The sequence below is a fragment of the Ahaetulla prasina genome, chromosome 2, assembly GCF_028640845.1.
Source record: "Ahaetulla prasina isolate Xishuangbanna chromosome 2, ASM2864084v1, whole genome shotgun sequence".
NCBI classification, from domain to species: Eukaryota; Metazoa; Chordata; class Lepidosauria; order Squamata; family Colubridae; genus Ahaetulla; species Ahaetulla prasina.
In genome coordinates, this window is record NC_080540.1 from 195,099,603 (window position 1) to 195,118,905 (window position 19,303).

General features: G+C 38.5%; 1 protein-coding gene across 3 annotated transcripts in view; it reads left to right on the top strand.

Annotated features, from left to right (window-relative positions):
- The window catches only part of LOC131192264 (transient receptor potential cation channel subfamily V member 6-like), a 123,571-nt gene that overhangs the window by 47,752 nt on the left and 56,516 nt on the right, over positions 1-19,303 (top strand). The window contains exon 1 of one of the 3 annotated variants that reach the window (XM_058171266.1): positions 13,229-13,353. The exons of the other annotated variants lie outside the window; for them this stretch is intronic. Coding sequence (XP_058027249.1) covers positions 13,244-13,353 — 110 coding nt within the window. The 5' untranslated portion in view covers positions 13,229-13,243. Of the gene's footprint in view, positions 1-13,228; positions 13,354-19,303 lie in introns of those variants that run through there. 3 annotated transcript variants of the gene reach the window in all.

Here is a 19,303-nt window from a genome sequence, read left to right on the forward strand (position 1 = left end):
TTAGATTCTTAATTTTCTCTAACCTTGATTTTCATCTTTTTTTTTCATCTTGAAGATGTTTCATTGTCTTCCTGAGTACCATCATCACTAATAGTGCATTAATAGTGCATATTATAGAGCAAGGTAATAAAGTATCTACAAGAACCCCTAGTATCCAATTCCAGTTTAACATTACTGGGCCCGGCTTAGGTACTTTGGAATAGACAGATTTGTGTTCATCATTTTCATTTCATATGATTCTTGTGAGAAAAATAGATCACATCCACTGATGGTTGTTAAGTGCATAACCAGAAGACTTCAAAGAAATCCTTTCACTCTGGAAACTACTTTGGTGACTTGTGCAGATCTCTGCTGCCACCTTTTGGCCTTAAAATGTGACTGTATTAAAAAGGGAATTCATGTAGTTGCCATCAAAATTACCGTACTTTTCAGAATATAAGACGCTTTGGACTATAAGACGCACTTACCTTTTTTGGTGAGGAAAACAAGAAAAAGAAATCTGCCTCTGCCTCCCAGCAATTTTGCCTCATTGCAACAAACAGCAAATAACCTGCTTTACTTTGATTTTCGTTTTCAGCATAGCTTGATTAGCACAAACACAAAAAAATCTGCTCCCAGCAATTTACCTCCTTGCAGCAAGCAGCAGAGGCCCGCGCAGCGATAGGCAATGGCAATCCCTGCAGCCTGGAACAGCTGAGAGTCGGGAGGCCAATCCAAGGGACAATTAACTTGTGCTAATTAGGATGTGCTGAAGCTAAAATGGGCTGTTTCTTCTTGCTGCTTGCTGAAAGGAGGTAAATTGCTGGGAGGCAGAGGCCAAAGGGCAGGTGGGCAGGGCTACATTTGGTGTATAAGAGCACCTTAATTTTCACCCCCTTTTAAGGGGAGAAAGAATGCGTCTTATACTCTGAAAAATACGGTATTCTGAGCATAAGTGCTCATTTCTGTTTCTGTTAAGTGGAATTCAAACAGAACAGCTTTTTAAAGAGTAAATTAGGTGCATTATCACAGCAGCTATGTATGGTGAGAATTGCAAATTAATGAAACAAAAATTTTAAATAAAGATTGCACTTAAGTCTCAGAGATGATTGTAAAATGCGGAGCTCGTTTCACTGTATAATTGTCACTATGCTGATTTTAATAAGCCTTGATTCTAGATACTGACATCTTAATCTAATGCTAATAAATATTAGAACCTACACAGTGCACATAACTGGGGGTGGTGTCATTTGTAATTCACCAAGACAAAACCCCCCTACTTTATATGCTCCTTTGCTTATCCTACAATTCTGAAAGAGCATTTGCTTGTTTCACTTAACAGAAAAAAATATCTTTGTGATACATAGTAAATTGGAGTCTGAAGCTTAAAACCCTTAGAACAACTTCTTTTTCTGAGAGTTTTTCATGCATGTGCCCCAATCAAAAAAGGCATAAGATATGTTCCTAAAGTTTGCATATTCTATATTTCAAACAGAATTTTGTACACACAAGGTCTGCTTGAGTGTTTTGACTTTGTAAGTCTGAAAAGTTTTGAAATCAGATTTGCTGCTACATACATTTAGACTTTCAGGACATGTCAGAAGGATTATTTCTACTTTGCTCCGCTACAACAAAAATAGAAATAAAGGACAAGATTTTTTTTTTTTAAATCATATTTCAAATATGGGGGCGTGGCGTTAAAAAGCATATTAGACAATTCAATTCTAAATTTCAGAATGTTCAGTTTGTTCTTGAAAAAACATATTTAGTAGAGCATGGGTAGTCAATCTTTTTATACCTACCGCCCACTTTTGTATCTCTGTTAGTAGTAAAATTTTCTAACAGCCCACTGGTTCCACAGTAATGCGCCATGTATCGTCGTCTGTGCATGCCTCTCACGCATCATGGGTTGGGTTTGGGGGGGGCGCCGGCTACCAGCTGTGCTTGTCTGTTACAGCTGGGTGGTGTAGGGGGAGATGCGCAAACTATTCTGGGACGAGGCTCTTTTGTTTGTGGTCGCACTATAGCGCCATTTAGTTTCACTTACGTAACGTGAACTAAACTTATGTGTGGGCAATACAAATAGTATATTTTCAGAAATTTAAATTGTCACGGGGAATTTATGAAAACCTAATGAAAATGTTGTTAAATAATGCTATGAAAATTTTTTTAAAAGTAAATTAAATTAAAAAAAAGGAAAGTGCTTCAGTATTGGACAAAACCCCTACTGCCCATCATGAAAGCTGGAACGCCCACTAGTGGGCGGTAGGGACCAGGTTGACTACCACTGTAGTAGAGTAATTCACAAAACAGAAAGGTTAAAAGGCAAGATTTCTTTTTCCACTGTTAGCTCTTCTAACAAGAGAAAAAGACAATAAATTATGCTTGTCATGTTGGGGAACAGCATGTTCTTTTGGTATCAGAGCTGAAGAAGGCAATAGCCAAAACAGCAATATTTCCAAATAGTTTGTGTCATTTTTACTTCATATAAGCGAACAAATTTAAGCAAGAAGGCTCCATCTTGCCTCTTAAAGAAGGGATATTATAAAAACTAACCTATTCAACCAAGGACTGCATGGGAATAGTTCCTTGAGCAAAGATCTCACTACAGTTTCCTTTCAGGTGGTAACAGATTCCACCTGCCAATGAAATATATTAATGATCTGAGTGGCTATTGGCAAAAGACACTCTGAGAAGCTTTAATGGGTCAGTAATGATACACCCAGATCCTAGAACTTCTCCAGGCAAAAAGCAACAAATCAGATACTGATAAATGGTATGATAGGCACTCTAGGTAAAAGATTATCCAAACTGATCACAGACCTGCCACAAATTGTGCAATCTTATCCATAAAGAATGATCCAAACTACTGCCAGTGGAGCTCAGATGATATCAGGGCAGCAGCTGGAACTACTGGAAAATTGTTTTATGTACACAGCAGATGTGAAATCTTCAGAGTCTCCTAAGAGTGACACCAGTGGAAACTCCCCCTTTGTGTCAAACTCCCTACAAGAATTGACAACATCAAGAGCCCATTCGCTTTCATTTCTGAATCTGGTGGAGGTAATTGTTTTACAGAATTGCTAGGAAACACCAAGCTGAGAGTGTGGGAAAGCTGGTGGGATTGCTTCAATCCATTCTCCAAGTGTGAATTGGTGGGTCGAGGAAGACAGATGAGGTGTGAGAGAGTCACAATTACAGACAGTGAATTTGTCTGAGAATGTGTACGTGACAGATAAATCTTTTGGAATAAATTGGAAAGTTTGGTTTTAATCTCTTATTTGCATTAATGGAGCCTTTCTCTCACCCTTCCTTTGTTGCTTGTTTTGTTATAGTTTGGCATATTTTCTTCATCATTTTGAGGCTTTTCAGTGTAGAGGATTAAACAGTGTAGGCATTTGCCATCCGAATATCTGTCTGACAACTTTCTTCAGTGTCACTGATGCCCCTATTCAAGAAATGACATGTGGCAGGTTTACTTCCATCTCTTCTAACTACCAAAATCATCATAAAATTACCCCTGTTGTGTGTCCAAGTTGGTAATTCTCACACTGCTATAATGGGTCAAACATTTACTTGGATTGCTTTACCGAAAGATGTGGTGGGTATCTCATCTGAATCATCACCATCTAAAGTCCTATGCAGTGACATTTAGAGAAAAGTCATTTTGGGGGCAATTTGTTGCTGATAGGGTACCATCTCCTTGGCAGGCTCTTGACAATGTCACACAACTCTGGAAACCACCACAGGTAAAATTGGGGTTACCTTACAGGAGATTCAAAGATACAACCCTTAGGGAAAAAAGACAAATATAGCAATAGCACTTAGACATATACTGCTCCATAGTGTTTTGTAGCACTCTCTGAGTGGTGTACAAATGTCAGCATATTGCCCCAAACAATTCATTCATACAGTATCATACAAATATTGTATGTTTTAACAAACCCATCTTTTAACATTAAGCTAATTATTGTTGTCTTCAGTTAAGATTCTGATCTTGAGGTAACTGATGCCTTTTAGATTCCTTTTTTTCTCTTTCTTTTTACATGCAAATTAAACATGTGAAGATGGTATGCAGCAAAAGCAAAGTTTTCCATATAATCGCCTATGTTTCAAATAATTCTTCCATGCCTCAAATGGCTACCTCAAGTTTTCTGAGAAAGAAAATGATGGATGGTACTAAATGCCCAATGGCTTGTGTTTGGAGTGCGCCACTTGACCTAAATAAGTCAAGACAGAAGGGAATATTTGGTAGATTTATTATTATTCTGCCCTGCATGGCAGTTATTTTGTAAATCATTTATCATTGCTCCACCCCTTCAGCAATTTTGGCAAGCTTGTCTCAGATCTCCAAATGTCTCAAAGGTTGGGAAATAATGTTTTATTCATTTAGAGCATAAATTCAAGGACATGAAGATGATCCTCAACTAATGACGGTTATTGAGCCCAAAATTAGAGTCATAAGTGATGTTAGTCATTAAATGGGTTATCATGTGACTGCGCCGGTTTTTACAACTTTTTTTGCGATACTGGTTAAGTGAATGCTGTGTTCACTGTGCGAATGCCGCAATCATTAAGTGAACTTATTTTAGCCAATGGGCTCTTTTTTTATATGAAAAACAAAACTAAACACCTGTTTCTGGCAAAAAACATCATAGGTCATGATCACATGACCACTGGATGCTGCAAACAGCCATAAATGCAGTCTGGTTGCCAAGCACCCAGAATGTGATCATGGGGAAATGGCAGCTGTCAGAGCTTCAAAACCAGGTCATAAATCGTTCAACGAGGAAATTTATTTATTTATTTATTTTGTCACAACAGTATATATAAGCATAAGCATGAAAGTAACTATATAATAATATATAAGCATATATATAAGTATAAGTATGTAGCAACTATACTAATTGGATATAATGAAAGGAAACAATAGGACAGGAACGGTGGGCACGTTTGTGCTCTTATGCACGCCCCTTGTAACTTTGAATGGTCGCTAAGCGACTGGTTTAAATTGTAGAGGACAACTTGTATAGCATTTTCCATCATTAAATGGTAGATTTGGATAATGTGACCATCATAGATTCTCTAGACCCATTTAATGAAATACAGTAAGCAAACAAGCATACTCATACACACGAACCCTGACTGCTTCCTTGTGGTAAAAGGAATTTCTAAATAAGAGCCGAAGCAATATTGCCTTGTCTGTTCTATGCCCTCAGAGATATACAGTAATGATTTGGCCAAATGGTTTTGCTGTAAGATTGGGCAATGTGCTCTCAGGACATATTTTGTGCAATGACTGGATGCTGTGATGCATTTCAGATTGTACTCGCCATCATCCATAAAGCTGGAAGAGGCGGTGGAATTGCTTCCCCCTTTCTCCCCCTCCTGCGAATACTTATCTCTCCTTGAGCAGCAAATTGTTCTCCCTATGAAGGGGAGTGAGAATAATCAGCTTCTGAAGGAAAGATACCTGGAGTGTTGAAAAGAGAGAGGAGAAAGGCAGCCAGCATAACTTGAGGAGGGGTCCTGTGGCCAATTACAGGAACTGGCTGAATGAAAATCAGAGCTGAGTCACCAATTTTCATTGATATTTTGGGTTTATCTTCTTGGAAGGCTCAGATATTGGGAAATAGATTTGGCGTGGGTGCTTTGGACAGGAATCAACATTTCAAAGTGGAACTTCATTCGACCTTAACCTCTATCTTTAAGATGTTGGGGGAAAAAAAGTGGAGGAGTATATAATGAGCTTTCATATTTGAGCCATGAGAAGGTAGTGAGAAGAAATCTTACATTATATGTTTGTGATGAAAATGTCTGCTTGCCATAAGAATATAAATTTGACTTCTGTGTCAATTTGTAAGCTGCCAAGAATCTTGTGATATCTGAAGTGGCACGATTTCAAATTTGGTAAAATTCTCATTAAATACAATTGAGAATCTGGTATGAAAACCAGTACTTTTTGCTTCATGGTTTAATATTTCACTTTTTCACACTTTTTTGAAGAATCTATCCCCGTGATGGTGAACCTATGGCATAGAGCCCCCTCTATGGGCATGTCGGCCAGCTGATCTTCGGGTGTCAGGTGCTCTGGCATGCACAAAGACCAGCTGGCCAGCACATACGCACATGCCTGAAACCAGAACACCAGGTGGCCTGCGCATGTGTGCGTGCCGGCTAGCTGGTCTTCGAGTTTCCGTGGCGCACGTGCTTGCTTTCCACTTTGGGCACTCAGTGCAGAAAAGGTTCGCCATCACTGATCTATCCTGTAATACCACTGAATACATACTTATCTTGAGTTGCTCTCCATGCAGAAAGTATTTTTGGGAAGCAAAGTACTCCTTCACCAAACTAGTTTTTCAAGCACTATTGCTAAGTTTATTTTGAAAGACTGAAAGGGCTTCTGAAAGACTGAAAGGAAAGAGTTTGCAAACTTCATTTTGAAGTTAATTCAGTCTGTTGTTTATGCAGCTGGCATTCATCATCAAATATTTCCCAGAATCCATCTTGAAACAAATATACAAAGATATTTTAGAGATATACCTAGGTATGGAATGTAGATTTTTTAAAAAAATATCTAACTTACATGCTATTTTTTGAAAACCATTTTGGTGTAGTAGTTAAAGCACCAGGTTAGAAACTGGGAGATTGTGCGTTCTAGTTCTATCCCAGGCACAAAACTGATTGGGTGACCTTGGGACACTCACCTTCTCTCAGCCCTAGGAAAGAGGAAAAGGAAAACTTTGCCAAGAAAACTGCAGGGACTTATCAAGGCAGTCATCAGGAGTAGAAACTGACTCAAAGAGACACACCCCCCCCCACCCCACACACACACAGACAAGTGCACACTATTTTTAAAATAAATTTATAGTGCACTAATGGAGTAAAAACTAATTTCTGGTTTACTTGTGTAATGCATACATTTTTTACGGAAGTATTTATCTTCTGAATAAATATTATATTCAGTTGTTGTAAAAAGCTGCTTAGCTTTCACTTTCTTTTTTATTGCTTTGTGTCGTGAAGCCATTCTAGTTTTTTGAGGTTGGTTAAGATAGAAAAGTAGAGTTAAACAAAAGAGAAATTCTATCCTCAGACGAAAGAACTTTGGTTGACTATTTCAAAATGGCTGCTGCAGTGTATTCATCATTGTCACCTTGCTGATCCAACCTTCTGTCCAGTGTACTCCAGTGTATTTGAATTTAGGGCAAGATAGAATTTACCTTCAAATCTACACATATGGCAGCATTTTAGCTTCAAAATGAGGCTGAACATGTGTGAAAGCAGTTACCTCAAGAGATTTTAATGGAGGAAGAAAATCTTAATAGCTTAGGAAGCAAAGCCCCTAATGTCAGCAAACTAGTGGCTTTTGCCAAAAGAACTGACAGAAATATCTGTTCCAAAAATTAGGGTAAGAAAAGTAATTGTGTCAGTTCTCAGTATATTTATACTTGCAGTATTGACACATTTTTATCAGTTTGGTTTGAAATTTGGAGGAAATGATAGAATTCATGAAGTAGATAATGGAAAACAAGTTTCAAATTATCAGCTCTGCTACTCCTTATGCACTATGAAATTTTAAGGACTATTAATGTTGAAGTTGTCCTTTGGCGGAGGCAACTCTGTCACTAACAGCCCACTATAAATGATAAGTAGGTAAGGAAAGCAGTAAAGAAGCTGATCTCATTAATAAAGCAAGTAATAATAAAGGTCTGTGTTAGCGGGGGACCTGGGAAAAATTGCACGTTAGGTAATTCTGTGGCCTTCCAGAGGATTTCAGCTGCAAAACTCTTGTCTTTCTCCCCATGCAAATGGCAAGACCCAGTCAAATTTGGCTAACAGCCAAAGGCTAAGCATTTGGGGGCTTGGTTAGTATTTGGATGAGGCTGGGGAGTTGAAAAAGAAAGCAATGGTGACCCACTATTGATTTGCTGCCAAGAAAATTACATAGAAGGATCCATGTAGTCATCCCAGGTTGAGCTTGTTCAAGCATGTCTTTACCTTTTTTAATCTTGGCTTTGGTTGGGCAGAATCAATTCCCAGAACACTGTTGGAGACATGAACTTCTGCCAAAAGCTTTGACAATCTTCTTTGGTGCCTTTTGCTACTCAGAACATCAATAAAGGTTGGCATTTTCACATTTATTTTAATCTTTTCTAATCTGATTCTGCAAGAAGGCAATGGCAAGCCATTTTTGATATTGTTAACTGCAGAGCTACATCGGATATGTCCATGACATCATCCAATTTCTCAATGAGGAAATCTTTTAAAACTCTTTTTAAAAAAAAAGATATGTGGTATTTCTATATAACAGAATCCATTAATTAGACTACTTCTGGTTGTAGATAATTAGGAAGAAAAGAAAAATCAGACATTACCAGCAGCAACACATTGAAAGTCAAAATATTAGTTCCAATCTAATAGGAAAGATGAATTATTGATATTACAGTAGGAGAGATTATATCACTTTGTGCTTCTGATGAAGTGTGGTGGAGCTCATGAAAGCTAATGCCAGTTAATAAAATTTTAGTCCAAAAAAGGTGCCACTAGATTCCTTCTGATTTTAAGTCACTTGGGAGTAAATCTACCAAAAATAATGATACTTTCAAGTAAATTTGCATGACTGAATATCCAGCTGAAAAATCTATTCAGACTTCTTTTGGGGGACTTTTTAAATAAGGATATATTTGAACTGCAGAGGAATATATTTGTTTTTGATTAGCATTCTATATATATGTATGTATGTTTATAAGTAAAACATAATAAAATGCATCAATGTACATTTTCCAATTTGGTATTATGTCCAAAAATTGAGGGGAAAAGAGGAGAAGAATCTCTAGCAGAAGGTAAAAGAATAATAATTCAGTATATCCATAATTATTGTTATTACCCCTGTAGTTTGCATCATCATCATCTTCATTACCTTTCTGCAAGTTATTCATTTTTATGATATGTGAAAATAAACATTGTCATTCCTATGGCAAGTCCTCCCATAAAACCCCATAATTAAAAGCAGATGGAGGGGGGAACATTTCCTCTTCTTTATATTAAATGTTAATTAAAACGGTATGATATATAGTTTTAATGAGCTTGCTTTGTTGTTGTTGCCTTTTTTTAATCCTTAGACATTCAGCAGATTCTAAAAGATCAGGTGGTTGATAATTTCTTTCAAAAACAAAACGGTTTGTGGGAGATGCTCCCAACAGAGTTAGGGAGAATATAAAAGAGTTAGAAGTAAAATCTGGTGGAACTAGGAGGAGAAAAACACTCCAGGGATGAAGACTATAAGAAGTTTTGGACAAATCAGAACTGGGACCACCAAGATGGATTGTGATAGAGCATGATCTTGATAGAACGTAGCTTATTGTTATACTGCTTATCTAGTTAAAAAATAGTTCTGGATTTCCAAGATCCGTAGTTGCTCTAAAAAGGATTCAATCTAGCTTGAGCTTGAAACTAATATACATCATTCTCTCCTGTTCCCTTAAATTGGAATGCATATTCATGAATTGAATGGAACCCATGAGTTAGGAAGATAAATTCTACATACAACTCTCTTCCCTACCCATATTCTGCCCTGGTCAGTGTGAACTGGAGCTGGTTATGGTGCCATAGAGTTGCATTGCTCCCTCACCCAACCCAACCCAACCCAACCCAACCCAACCCCAAATGAACATATATTCTGGTATTTTTCCATAACTATCTGGTTTGGTTCTGCAACCCAACAAGACAGACACAGACTTCAGAGGATAATTAGAACTGCAGAAAAAACAAATGCTACCAACCTGCCTTCCATCGAGGACCTGTATACTGCACGAGTTAAAAAGAGGGCTGTGAAAATATTTACAGAACCCTCACATCCCGGAAATAAACTGTTTCAACTCCTATCCTCAAAACGACGCAATAGAGCACTGCACACCAGACAACTTGACACAAGAACAGTTTTTTCCTGAACGCCATCACTCTGCTAAACAAATAATTCCCTCAACACTGTCACACTAGTTACTAAGTCTGCATTACTATTAATCTTCTCATCCTTCCTATCACCCATCTCCTCCCACTTATGATTGTATGACTGTATGATTGTAACCTTGTTGCTGGTATTCTTAAGATTTATACTGAATGTTTTCTAGTATGATTCGATTGCTTATTTGTTCCTTATGACTATCATTAAGTGTTGTACCTTATGATTCTTGACGAATGTATCTTTTCTTTTACGTACACTGAGAGCATATGCACCAAGACAAATTCTTTGTGTGTCCAATCACACTTGGCCAATAAAGAATTCTATTCTATTCTATTTGCATAAAGGAAAATGGTGGTTCTATACATAAACACCCTAAAGAGGAAGGACCCTGGTATGCGTGCTAGCATGATGTGTCTCAACCTCAGCCATTCTAAGATAGGTGGACTCCAACTCTCAGAATTCACCTTACAGTGACTGAAGTTGAGAAATACTGTGGTAGAAGATGCTGTGCTTTGTATTTATAAGAGCATTTAGCCTACTGCAGCTCAGGAAGCTTGAGAAACTGTGGTTCTTGGGCAATGAGTTCTTAACATTTTGTTCATATAGACTAGTTGTGCTTGGGCCTCTGTAGTTTACTTCCATTCTTTCTTCTACAATGTAACAATAACTTGGAGGTAGTTATTACTACATTATTATTGTATCCGAGGGACTAACTAACTCCTGTTGTTTCTCCCCATCTATTCTGTTCAGTTATAGTGGGTGTGCTCTGAGTCCTGTCATTCACAGAGTTACCTAATGGGACCCAGGAAACACACCTACTTTGTCACTACTTGACCCTCTGAATTAGCATCCCAACCCCAGATCAGTATGTCCCCCATCCTGAGTTTCTTGTAAAGGTCTCTGTAAACTTTCCTTGGTTAGACTGGTTGGCTCCCTTGTAAGATTTTATGAGTTTGTGTGTTGCTGAACTCTTCTCAGATGCTGGCTGCTCTTTTACCTTTTCTGTTTTGTTTTTTATTGCTTTTCATGTTGTGTCACCAGGAGCTGGATGGTCTTCTAAATTTGATCATTATATTTTTTTTACATTTCATTATAATACATTATGAGAATGTATACAAACCCATTATCTTTTTTATCTGCCCAATAATAGCATTCAGCTTTCAGTGGTGCCTGTGAAAAGGAGGTGTGCGCACAATACAAAGAACTAGTCTAGGGGGGAAAAATGATTCATCCAAGTTGGTTTTGTCCATTTATCAGGTTTCCATGAAAAGTGACAAGGCCAGGCTAACTTAGTAATGAGATTGAATGATTTTAGGCATTAGTGACCATAGGAAACATTGACCACAGCCTGAATCTCTCTTTTTGTACCATATGACAAAGTACAGCTCCATGCTATTGCTAATCCATTTAAAGGGGTATCTTTCCCCCTGCATTTGTCTCTTAATTGCAATGCAGTTAAGAGATAAATGGAAGGAAGAAGATACTCCTTTAAATCCATCCTCTGCTTTTGTAACATACATTGGAATTTCTATCTGATCGAGACCAGATAGAAAAAGATTACAGAGGAAAGAGTTAGGGGAGAGTCAGGCACAGCCTCACTTTTAGCCTATTTTGCAAAACAGTTACCATTGTTTTTTCACAGAGACACGAGGGTTTGAAATTTCATGATTGGTAAGTAGTTTTTGGATATACTTCCAGGCTATTTTCCTTGTTGCTGCTAGGAAATGCTTGGAGTGTTGGTTCCTTTGCCCAGAAACACCCACACCCACACACACTTCCACGTTATTATTTTTTTTGCTCGCTCTGTTTGTTTGTTGCTTTCTAATAATCTGGGGAGGGCAGATGAAGGGAGATTTAAACTTCGGGGAAGGTGAGAAGGAAGAGGAATCCATGTGTTAAGTTAATGTTAAGTCTTATAATACAGTATAGTACATTTCTTCCTGAAACCATTTATAATGTGGCGCCTATTTATAAAGACCAACCTAAAAAAGGTGTGGGGGGAGTGTTATATGTAAAGTGGTGCTGAGGGGGGATATTCAGGAAGGAATCTTATTTCCCTCTTTGCCAGCTGTGTTTTATCCCTCTCCATGCTTTAAAGGGACTTGATAGCTACTAAATCTTGCTGATAGCCAAGTTTATGTTAAAAAGGAATTTTAAAAAATAAATAAATAAGCAAAACCAGGTTTCTGATCATGCCTGCTTCCCATTCTTGCCTTCCTTTCAGGGAATCCATGAGGCACTATCAGTAAAGGAACCCTAACATCAGCCTTTCTCACAAATGGAAGGAAAGTTAAAGAAACCTCATCAGCATGCTCTGATGGTTCTAAAACAGGAGGGAATAGGATGTCAGGAATCAGTGCCAGGCTGCCTTCAGTTCAGCCTGAGCTCCTGCTTAGAGCCAATGCCAACTGCATTTCCTCATTTCAGGGCATTTGCTGGCACAGAGCTTCATGAATCAGGGCTGAGGTGTGGCACTTCGCCCAGTAAATCCGCTGCCTTTCTAACAGGTTCTGTTTTCCTTAACTGAAGTCAACCTTGGCCTGGCATGCATGATCCCTCCTGGTGTTGGGACTTGACATTCTTCAGCTATTCCCACACACCCGTTGATTGTAGGTCGGTATTCTGTCATTAGACAATTTGAGTGGGAAACAGCCAAGAACAGGGTTGTTTTGTGCATTAGAGACAAGAGTGAAATTAAGTAAGCTCTCCCGTGTAATTCTTTCTGAAATGATGTGTTGTCATTTCAGTGATATTTACCTGATGGCCCTTGGTGTGTGGACTGCTTGCTAATGTGCCTTTATTCCAAAGCCCTACAGATCTATAAACCATAGGGAGTCTTTCAGTTGTGAGGCCGAGGCAGGAAAATACGTAAAACTAAATATGCTTCCTGTGTATTTATTTAATTATCTATTTAGATCAATGTTTTTTTTTCATACTTGGCAACTTTATGATGTGTGGACTTAAACTCCTAGAATTTCTTAGCCAGCACTGATTGAAACTGAGATGGAGGCCAGAGGCTGGAGAAAATCATTCTGTATTCTTTCCTTTGAATAAAATTCTTGGAGTTTAAGTCCACACATCATTTATTGACATTTTTCATAGAATTTGAATAAACTACAGTTGGCAACCAAGTTGTAGAACTCAACTTATTTAGCTTCTTGCTTTTATTTATGGAAGTTTATGGGGAATAATTTATAGGGATAATGTTTTGTTCATTCAATGCTCCAGTATCTAACGTCACAATCACAATATCTTGTTATGCACTGTTTTATTTTCTGCAGTTGAACATTAGAACAGAATATGTTGTCGTCCCCCACACATACATCTCTCCTGATAAATAGATCCTCTTACAGTTTTGTAAGGAAACTGGACAACTCAGAGTTGAGCACATCCAAAATAAATCAGACTAGGTAATACTCCATATCTTATCCCATTGAGAGACCTGGGTATATTGTATTTTTCTACCTGAATATTGCAGACATTATACTTAACAATCTTGGAATGGATTTAGGCTGGTTCTTTCCTTCTCACAAATATCCAGAATCTTAGAGCATGGAGCAAACTCTTCCCTATAACAGAGTTGGAAGGGACCTCGGAGTTCTTCTAGTCCAATCCCTTGCTCAAGCAGAAAACTCTATACCACTGATGGCTAATCTTTTTGCCGTCACGTGCCAAAAGTGGGGGGAACACAGGGGGTCGCGCATGCGTGTGCCCACACCCATAATTCAATGCACCCTGCCCTCCTGTGCATGTGGGGCGTGACCCCCTGCACTCCCCCTGCTTTTGGCACGTGATACTTTTTACTTGGCTGTACACCGCCCTGAGTCCTCCAGGAGAAGGGCGGTATAAAATTGAAATAAATAAATAAATAAATAAATAGCACAGTGGGCCCGGTAGGCCTGTTTTTTGCCCTCCCCAGGCTCCAGAGGCTTTCTAGGAGCCTGGGGAGAGCAAAAATGGCCTTTCCCACCTCCCTGGAGGCCCTCTGGAGGCCAGAAATGGCCCATTTCCCAACTTCTGGTGGGCCCAGAAGTCCCAAAAGTCAGCTGGCCGGCATGCACATGCATGCTGGAGCTGAGTTAGGACAATGCTTGCATGCCCACAGATATGGCTCTGTGTGCCACCTGTGGCACGCATGCGATAGGTTCGCCATCATAGCCCTATAGCATTTCAGTCAAATGGGTGTCCAGTCTCTTCTTAAAAACGCTTAGTGTTGGAGCACCCACAACTTCTTGAGGCAAGTTATTCCACTCATTAATTGTTCTAATTGCCAGGAACATTTCTCCTTAGTTCTAGGTTGCTTCTGTCCTTGATTGGTTTCCATCCATTGCTTCTTGATCTGTCTTCAGGTGCTTTGGAGAATAGGTTGACCCCCCTTCTTTTAGATAATAGCCTTTTAGATATTGGAACACTGCTATCCTATAAATAAATATAGTTATTTAACCTTAAGGGGATGGTTGTATTGGTTCAGGAATATTCTGACTGATCCTCCTGGCTGTCATAAAGATGCAAGGGAGTAGCTTACAAAATAAACAGGTCTAAACATTTTGATACAATTGTTTTTTTGGAGCTTGCCTTTTGACATTATGCCAAAAATGATCTGAGAGTGAGCTTACCTGATCATCTCATCCTTTACTTTTTCATAGAGTTTTAGATTATCTAAGAGAGGAAGAAGAAAACTGTAATGATGCCCATTGCAATTCCAAAAGGTTGACTATATAAATTGGCTATATAAATACTAAATAATAGTGTCTTAGCTAATATGGTACCTCCAAATGTGTTTTCTCAGTGGAATTCCTTGTTTTACTAATGGTGATGATGATTCTATAGAGTAGACTTTAGTTTTTTAAAAATGAAATTTGTTCTGCGGGACAGTAATAAAGTCCTGTAAATAGAGCTTGAAGGATGTGGACTTTTCATCTTGAGAAGTTTGAGGGAATGTAATGATACTCTTCAAATATCTCAACAGATGTCATATGGAAACTCAAGATCTGTTCTTTCTAATTTGCGCATTCAAAATAAACTAAATATAGTCACAAGAAACCACCTTCTAACTGATTTTTTTAAAAAAAATCTTAATTATAAGAGGAATTTACAGCAGAACCAATTACCAGAGAGATATGTTCAAGCTTAGTCCGGATAATCATCTCTCAAATGAGAGTACTTTGGATTCTACATTGAACAGAGGATGGAAACAATGGCCTAATTGTTATAGTCCATGGTTTATAATTTTCTTTTCATTTAAAAATGATTTCCCCCACTTTCTGGGATAAGTCCAGTAGGGCTGAAATATAGTTTTAAAATAGTATTTATTGAATTTTCCAACATTTAAAACACAAAATACATATTTACATTTATAACAGCTTTTCCATATCAGTATCCGTATCTTTTGTAACAATCATATTTTAAAAAATTCTATTTATATACATCACTATCCTATGTTATATCCTTATTTAAATTATAATAATATCTACTCACAAATCAATATCATATATTTCTTATAAATTTTACATTTTATATATTATACTTTTTATGACTTATACCTTAAGTTTTACGTTTACTCTCAAGCCAGGAATACCATCTATTCCAAATTTGATAGTACTTGGATTCTTCCCTCTCCTTCATTTCCATAGGCTAACGGCAAAATGCTTCACGATAAAAGAGGACAATTATGACAAATTGATACAACAGATACAAATGGATTTAGATAATTGGGCAAAACTACAAATACCTTTAATTGGTAGAATCGCTACAATAAAAATGAACATATTACCCAAATTGTTATATCTTTTCCAAAGAATACCAATAAGATTGGGAAAAACATTCTTTGAACAATTAAACAAAATAATAGGTAAATTTATTTGGTTGAAATAAAAAGTTCGAATAAAGCTTAAACTTTTACAGGACTCTAAAACCAAAGGAGGCTTCGGCCCCCCTGATTGGGAATTATACTAGCAAGCGGTGGCAGTAACATGGCTTAAAGATTGGGTCCAATTAAATAACTCTAGAGCAGGGGTGTCCAAACTACGGCCCGCGGGCCAACTGCGGCCCGCGGGTCAGTTTTTATTGGCCCGCAGCAAATTCTGAAAATATAATTGAATATGGCCCGCACATGGCGCTTGAGCTCAACTCTGTTGCACTTCTCAGTTTCAACACTAGATGGAGCCAGTCACAGAAAAGGTGCTTCTCCACTAAACAAAATTAAGCAAAGAAAAATATTTACCACAAGTCACCAGAAATGGCAGCACCGAAGAAACGCAAGATAGCAAGTGAGTGTAGAAGATTTCAAACACGGTGGGAAAATGAATATTTCTTTAAAGAAATCAACGGAAAGTGTGTCTGTTTGATTTGCAATGAAGATGTTGCTGTGATGAAAGAGTATAATGTCCGTCGGCACTATGAGACCAAGCATCAGAGCTATGCATCGTACACAGGTGCCGAACGAGCACAGAAAGTCAAGCAAATGGCAGCTAGCCTGCAAGCTCAACAACAGTTTTTATTTCGTGCTAACAAAATACAGGAAAACGGCATAGCAGCAAGCTATGAAGTCCCACAACTTATTGCCCAGCATGGCAAACCGTTCTCAGACGGTGATTTCATAAAGCAGTGCCTCATCAAAGTCACAGAAGTAATGTGCCCGGAAAAAGTGCAGGATTTCAACAACGTGACCTTATCCAGAAATACAGTGGTGTGGAGAATCGAGGACTTGTCAGCTAACCTGAAACTTCAGCTGAGAGAGAAAGCTTGTGCTTTTGATTTTTACTCGATAGCATGCGATGAGAGCACAGACGCCACAGACACCGCACAGCTTTTAATTTTTTTGCGGGGAGTCGATGATAATTTTTGCTGTATGGAGGAGCTGCTTGATATGATGAGCCTAAAAGGCACAACGACGGGTGGAAATATTTTTGACGCTGTGTCAGAGGCAGTTGAAAAGATGGGGCTTAAATGGGACAAGCTCTGTGGAGTAACAACGGATGGAGCTCCGGCCATGACGGGTGAGCGCAAAGGAATGGCATCCATGCTGTGCGTCAAGGTAAAAGAGAGCGGAGGTGAGGCTGTTAGGATGCACTGTATAATCCACCAAGAAGCACTGTGTGCCAAGACTGTCCAGCTGGGCGATGTGATGAACACTGTTGTAAAAACTGTCAACATAATTCGAGCTAGAGGACTGTACCACAGGGAATTTCAAGCTTTCTTATCTGACGTGGATGCTGAATACGGGGATGTACTCTACCACTCTGATGTGCGCTGGCTCAGCTGGCTCTTTGCTGCAGCGGTTTTATTCGCTGAGATCAGAAATCGACAAGTTTTTGAAAGAGAAGGGCTGACCTCTTCATGAACTGAGTGACCCTCTGTGGCTGGCAGACCTGGCATTTTTAGTTGATCTCACTCATCATCTGAATACACTGAACAAGAACCTACAAGGCAAAGAACAGCTGGTGTCACACCTGTATGCGCACATGAAAGCCTTCTGTGTAAAGCTCTGCCTGTTTGAGACACAACTACGAAGCTTTAATGCTGCACACTTCCCTGCGCTGTCTGAAATCAAGTCTGCTTTTCCAAAGGCAGACCTTTCTGCTAAAAAGGAGAAATATGCTTCTGTAATTACATCTAAGAATTCAACCAGCGTTTTCAAGATTTTTCTGTCATTGAAAAACAAATCAAGCTGTTCTCGACCCCCTTCCTGGTGGATGCAGAAGAAGTGGAGGAGAGTCTGCAGTTAGAACTGATTGAAATGCAATGTGATGATTCTTTGAAGAGTCAACATCAGCTTCTCTCCCTCCCTGACTTCTATCAGAGTTTGGATCATGCCAAGTTTCCTCTGATGAGACGCCACGCAAAAAGAATGATGAGCCTGTCCGGCTCAACATACATATGTGAACAAACATTTTCTCTGTTAAACCAGAACAAAAGCAGACTGAGATCCAGAATGACTGATAGCCATCTCTGTGAAGTCCTTCGTGTCTCAACTACCAAACTTTCTCCTTACATCCCAGCCATCCTTCAATCAAAGGACAGCATCACTGCTCCCACTGAGAGCAATGTTCTTCACATTATAGGTGAGTTAGAAATACACACAGTAATCATGTGTCAATATGTCACCTCTTGTGTGTGGCCCGGGCCTTTGCTTATTTTTCTGTATTTGGCCCTCACCAAAAAAACTTTGGATACCCCTGCTCTAGAGGGTCACAATCTCCAATTGGGATGGCATGCATTCCTGTGGGAAGGAAAAAATAAAACACATACATACTTCCAGAGACATCTAGTGCGAAATGCTTTGATAAATATTTGGGACAAAATTAAGAAAAATCATTTTATGAAAGTTCCAATTTGGATATCAACAATTGAGGCAATAATTTATCCAAATGTATTAAACATAAACAAAGTGGTAAGGTATTCAAAATTATTAGACAAACAAGGAAATTTAAAATCGGAGCAAGATTTTTAAAAAATCAAGGAATAAAAATTGATTGGTGGCCATACCTGCAAATTAGAACAAAATATAAAAAAGATCAAGAACAATACGGCATTTATGGAGATCAATTGGAACTTGACAAAATATTATTAGAAACGGGGAGAAAAGTGATTACTAAAACATATAATTTATTTTTAAGATTTAAAATGGAAGAAGAAAATGTAAAGGAGACAATGATTAGTTGGGCGAGAAATTTTGGACATACTATTCAATTAGATCATTGGGATAAATTATGGGAGAGGAACTACAAACTAACGATGTCAGCTGCTTATAAGGAGAACCTTTACAAAATGTTCTATCGCTGTCACCTACCACCAGCCAGATTGGCCAAGATGTTCTCAAACTGATCGCCTGAGTGCTGGAGAGGTGGCTGCAAGCAGGGAACGTTCTACCACATGTGGTGGACCTGTCCCAAAGCCAGAAAGTATTGCCGTAAGATAAGAAGGTGGCTGGAAGAGATAATTGACCAGAGGATAGAATTGAAGCCGGAATTGTTTCTCTTGGGTATTTTTGATGGGAAAATGGGAAAAAAATTACAATACATAATGTTACATATATTAACGGCAAGTAGAATTGCTTTAGCACAGAATTGGAAACAGACTGACACTCCTTCAGACCACATGATAATAAGGAAAATCTATAAATGTGCAGAAATGGATGGATTGTTGATGAAATATAGTTTTAAAAATAGATGGGAGAGAAACCTGTTATGAGTTTTCTTCAGAATCAATGGGCTCTTCAGAACAATGTTATCAACCCAATTAAAGAATGAATTTGGATCTTATTCCGAATGCCACCCCAAAATATTTCATCTTAGTGGGTGTTAATAGTAGTTTCCAACCAGCTGCTTATGTGTCCTGTATCATGATGCTAAAATAGTG